This window comes from Diaphorina citri, unplaced genomic scaffold (assembly GCF_000475195.1).
Source record: "Diaphorina citri unplaced genomic scaffold, Diaci psyllid genome assembly version 1.1 scaffold3741, whole genome shotgun sequence".
Taxonomy (NCBI): Eukaryota; Metazoa; Arthropoda; class Insecta; order Hemiptera; family Psyllidae; genus Diaphorina; species Diaphorina citri.
The window spans coordinates 1-3,922 of NW_007381141.1; the positions used below are offsets into that span (position 1 = coordinate 1).

General features: G+C 40.3%; 1 protein-coding gene across 1 annotated transcript in view; it reads left to right on the plus strand.

The window, feature by feature from the left end:
- The first annotated feature begins 704 nt into the window (after positions 1-704).
- Positions 705-3,922, plus strand: part of LOC103520529 (transmembrane protein 19) — a 12,499-nt gene continuing 9,281 nt past the window's right edge. Inside the window, exon 1 of the mRNA XM_008485627.3 lies at positions 705-844. Coding sequence (XP_008483849.2) covers positions 763-844 — 82 coding nt within the window. The 5' untranslated portion in view covers positions 705-762. The remainder of the gene's footprint in view (positions 845-3,922) is intronic.

Sequence of the window (3,922 nt, forward strand, 5' to 3'; positions counted from 1 at the left end):
GGGTAAACCAAAAGATACTAGAGTACTCAGAAAACCAGGAGCAATTCGATGATTTAGGTACGCTCTGTATAAAAAATATATACCAGTACTCGAAACTAGACCGAATATAAACGAATGCGCCCGAAGTAGCGATTCCAATCCTCCTTCACAGTTTACACAGGGGACAAGTGTGTACAAAAATCTACAGATATAGTCCATGCATTATTGGGGGATTCAAGATTTCTAGAGAATCCATGACCTTGTGAATGCTTTGTTCTACCCATTATGGAGTAGGTACCTATGTTATACTTTCAGTGTTAGAACTGCGGCATTCCGCGGGTAATACTTGTAAATCCCGCAGAAGAAGAAGCGGAAGCAGTAGCAGCAGAAAATGATGAAAAATTTGACGTTTTTCAAAGTCAAATATCTCCGACTAAACTTAACCGATTTTGATGAATTTTTTTTCAACTTGGTCTACTTTCATGCCCCAACACACACACATATTCCGTTTTCTTCCATCATTTGTAGTTGTCCCCCTACAACTACCTGAAAACGGTTACTTTCCCTGTCGCGTATAATATCTCTAGTAGCGCGGTCAAACTTTCTTGACTTGGCGGGGCGAAGCGCTGCCGCGCTCCTTAATCTTATTGTATTAACCGAAAAACGACAACAAATTTGAGACAAGCACTCATGCTTAATTCCTTTTTCGTACATTTAATTGCTTCAGGTGTTGTTGTGGGATTTGTACTCACCATCAGTAGTTATGCATTCCTATCATGTCTCATGGTTTTCTTTGTCACATCATCTCGGGTTACCAAATTCCGTAGTAACATCAAGCGACAAATAGAAGAAGACTTCAAAGAAGGTATGTTTCATCATTAAGGAGCTAATTAATTACCAAGTTATTCAGAAGCCATTGCTCATTTGTGACAGAGTCTTTTTGTCTTTAACCTGACCCTATAATAACACTGGGCTTTGCTCATTGGTGAAAGCCGCTTTTTTTTATTTTAAAAGATGAGTGTTCCACCGCCGTTTTTATTTCGTAGCAATGGAATAACTGCTAAATTAGACGCATGTGGCCTGTGTCGTAGCATGCCCATCCCGTAGTATGTCTCTCATCAGATGGGCAAGAAGGTGCTGGGTCAATACGAGAACACCAGAAAGTAATCGGTTGAAATATTTGCAATGGAAAAACGAGTACAATTTTTTGTCGATGGTGGGATTCGAACCCGGGACCTTCATTTGTAGAAAATTTTTCATTGACATGACTTCTGAACAAGTACCTACTTACCGTTATATTTTTAAAGAAACAAAAATACAATCCATTAATTTACAAATCTTCTCCTAAGCAGGTATCCAAAAATAAACGATACATTCAAATATGTATTTCGAAAACTAATGAAAATAGAAAATTCTACACATCCCCAAAGAGGGGAAACAATAGTACGAGTATAACTCGATTTCTTAATTTTTACATAGGTAACTTACCATCTTTACTACCTACCTATATGTATATTTATCATTTTTACTCATTTCTATTAATACAGAGTGTTTATTTAGTGCGGGGACCCCTGAATATTTTTTGAACGGCTAAAGATGAGAAGCTGAAATTTAGCGTAGTGTTTTTATCTTTTGAAATCCCATTTGTGGAAGTAGTTAAACCTTATACCCAAGTTCTGAATTAGTAATTCTCACAAGAGCCGTTTCTCTCTAGGAAGGCTGGCAAATCACGCTTCTGGCGTAGTCCGTCAACCATCCCACTGACTCACATTTGGGGTGGGATGGAGTTTTGTTTATTTTTTGTGGGCACTTGATTTATTTTGGGAGGAACGACTTGGCGGGGTCTTTTTTATGCCATGAAGTGGTATTTTTTGGGGGGATCTCATAACTTTTTGCAGAAACATAGCATAATATGACGTATGAGCGTAGCGCAACAAAGTATAAAGACAATAGGCATAGTAACATCATTTGGTAAGGTTTGGTGAGTTTGGGTTATTTCTGAGTGAAAAACACCATAGTAATATATTTGGCTGACTCACTCATCAAAATTATGAAGCACTTCCGGATGTCGTAGAAACTTGAAATTGGGCAGTATGGTAGGTCTTGATGAGTAAGCTCACTCATCAGAATTATGAAGCACTTCCGGATGTCGTAGAAACTTGAAATTGGGCAGTATGGTAGGTCTTGATGAGTAAGCTCACTCATCAGAATTATGAAGCACTTCCGGATGTCGTAGAAACTTGAAATTGGGCAGTATGGTAGGTCTTGATGAGTAAGCTCACTCATCAGAATTATGAAGCACTTCCGGATGTCGTAGAAACTTGAAATTGGGCAGTATGGTAGGTCTTGATGAGTAAGCTCACTCATCAGAATTATGAAGCACTTCCGGATGTCGTAGAAACTTGAAATTGGGCAGTATGGTAGGTCTTGATGAGTAAGCTCACTCATCAGAATTATGAAGCACTTCCGGATGTCGTAGAAACTTGAAATTGGGCAGTATGGTAGGTCTTGATGAGTAAGCTCACTCATCAGAATTATGAAGCACTTCCGGATGTCGTAGAAACTTGAAATTGGGCAGTATGGTAGGTCTTGATGAGTAAGCTCACTCATCAGAATTATGAAGCACTTCCGGATGTCGTAGAAACTTGAAATTGGGCAGTATGGTAGGTCTTGATGAGTAAGCTCACTCATCAGAATTATGAAGCACTTCCGGATGTCGTAGAAACTTGAAATTGGGCAGTATGGTAGGTCTTGATGAGTAAGCTCACTCATCAGAATTATGAAGCACTTCCGGATGTCGTAGAAACTTGAAATTGGGCAGTATGGTAGGTCTTGATGAGTAAGCTCACTCATCAGAATTATGAAGCACTTCCGGATGTCGTAGAAACTTGAAATTGGGCAGTATGGTAGGTCTTGATGAGTAAGCTCACTCATCAGAATTATGAAGCACTTCCGGATGTCGTAGAAACTTGAAATTGGGCAGTATGGTAGGTCTTGATGAGTAAGCTCACTCATCAGAATTATGAAGCACTTCCGGATGTCGTAGAAACTTGAAATTGGGCAGTATGGTAGGTCTTGATGAGTAAGCTCACTCATCAGAATTATGAAGCACTTCCGGATGTCGTAGAAACTTGAAATTGGGCAGTATGGTAGGTCTTGATGAGTAAGCTCACTCATCAGAATTATGAAGCACTTCCGGATGTCGTAGAAACTTGAAATTGGGCAGTATGGTAGGTCTTGATGAGTAAGCTCACTCATCAGAATTATGAAGCACTTCCGGATGTCGTAGAAACTTGAAATTGGGCAGTATGGTAGGTCTTGATGAGTAAGCTCACTCATCAGAATTATGAAGCACTTCCGGATGTCGTAGAAACTTGAAATTGGGCAGTATGGTACGGCGACACGTTTCCACTGGCATTGCTACGCGACATTCCTTTGGTCCGGACCGACTTTCATCGGATAGAAGTCACATGGTCGCACGACTTTTTTTCGTGTCGCGCGATACGTTTCCACTATGCGACTTTTGTCGCGCGACTCTGTCGCACGACAAAAGTCGCGTTGGTGAAAACGCACCTTAACACCAGTTTTAGCGTCACCTGTGTTAAGCTACGCCGAGCAAGGCCAATAAATGGATGGGTGACTTATACATTATCATCATCATCAAATCTTAAGTCGTTCCGTCCAAGGGTACGGGTCGGCTGTGTACAAAGCCTCTCCACCATATTCTATCATTATATTTCTGATGAATATTGATGGTGTTTGGATTTTGTCCTCTTTTGGATATGTCTCTGTTGATCATATCCTTCAACCGCAATCGCGGTCTTCCTCTTCTTCTGCGGCCATTCAACTCGAGGTTGAACATTTGTTTAATAAGGCCAACAATCATCCAACCAAAAATGTTGTTGGGGTTTTTGCTGAAATTCCAGGATACCTTTTTGAAATG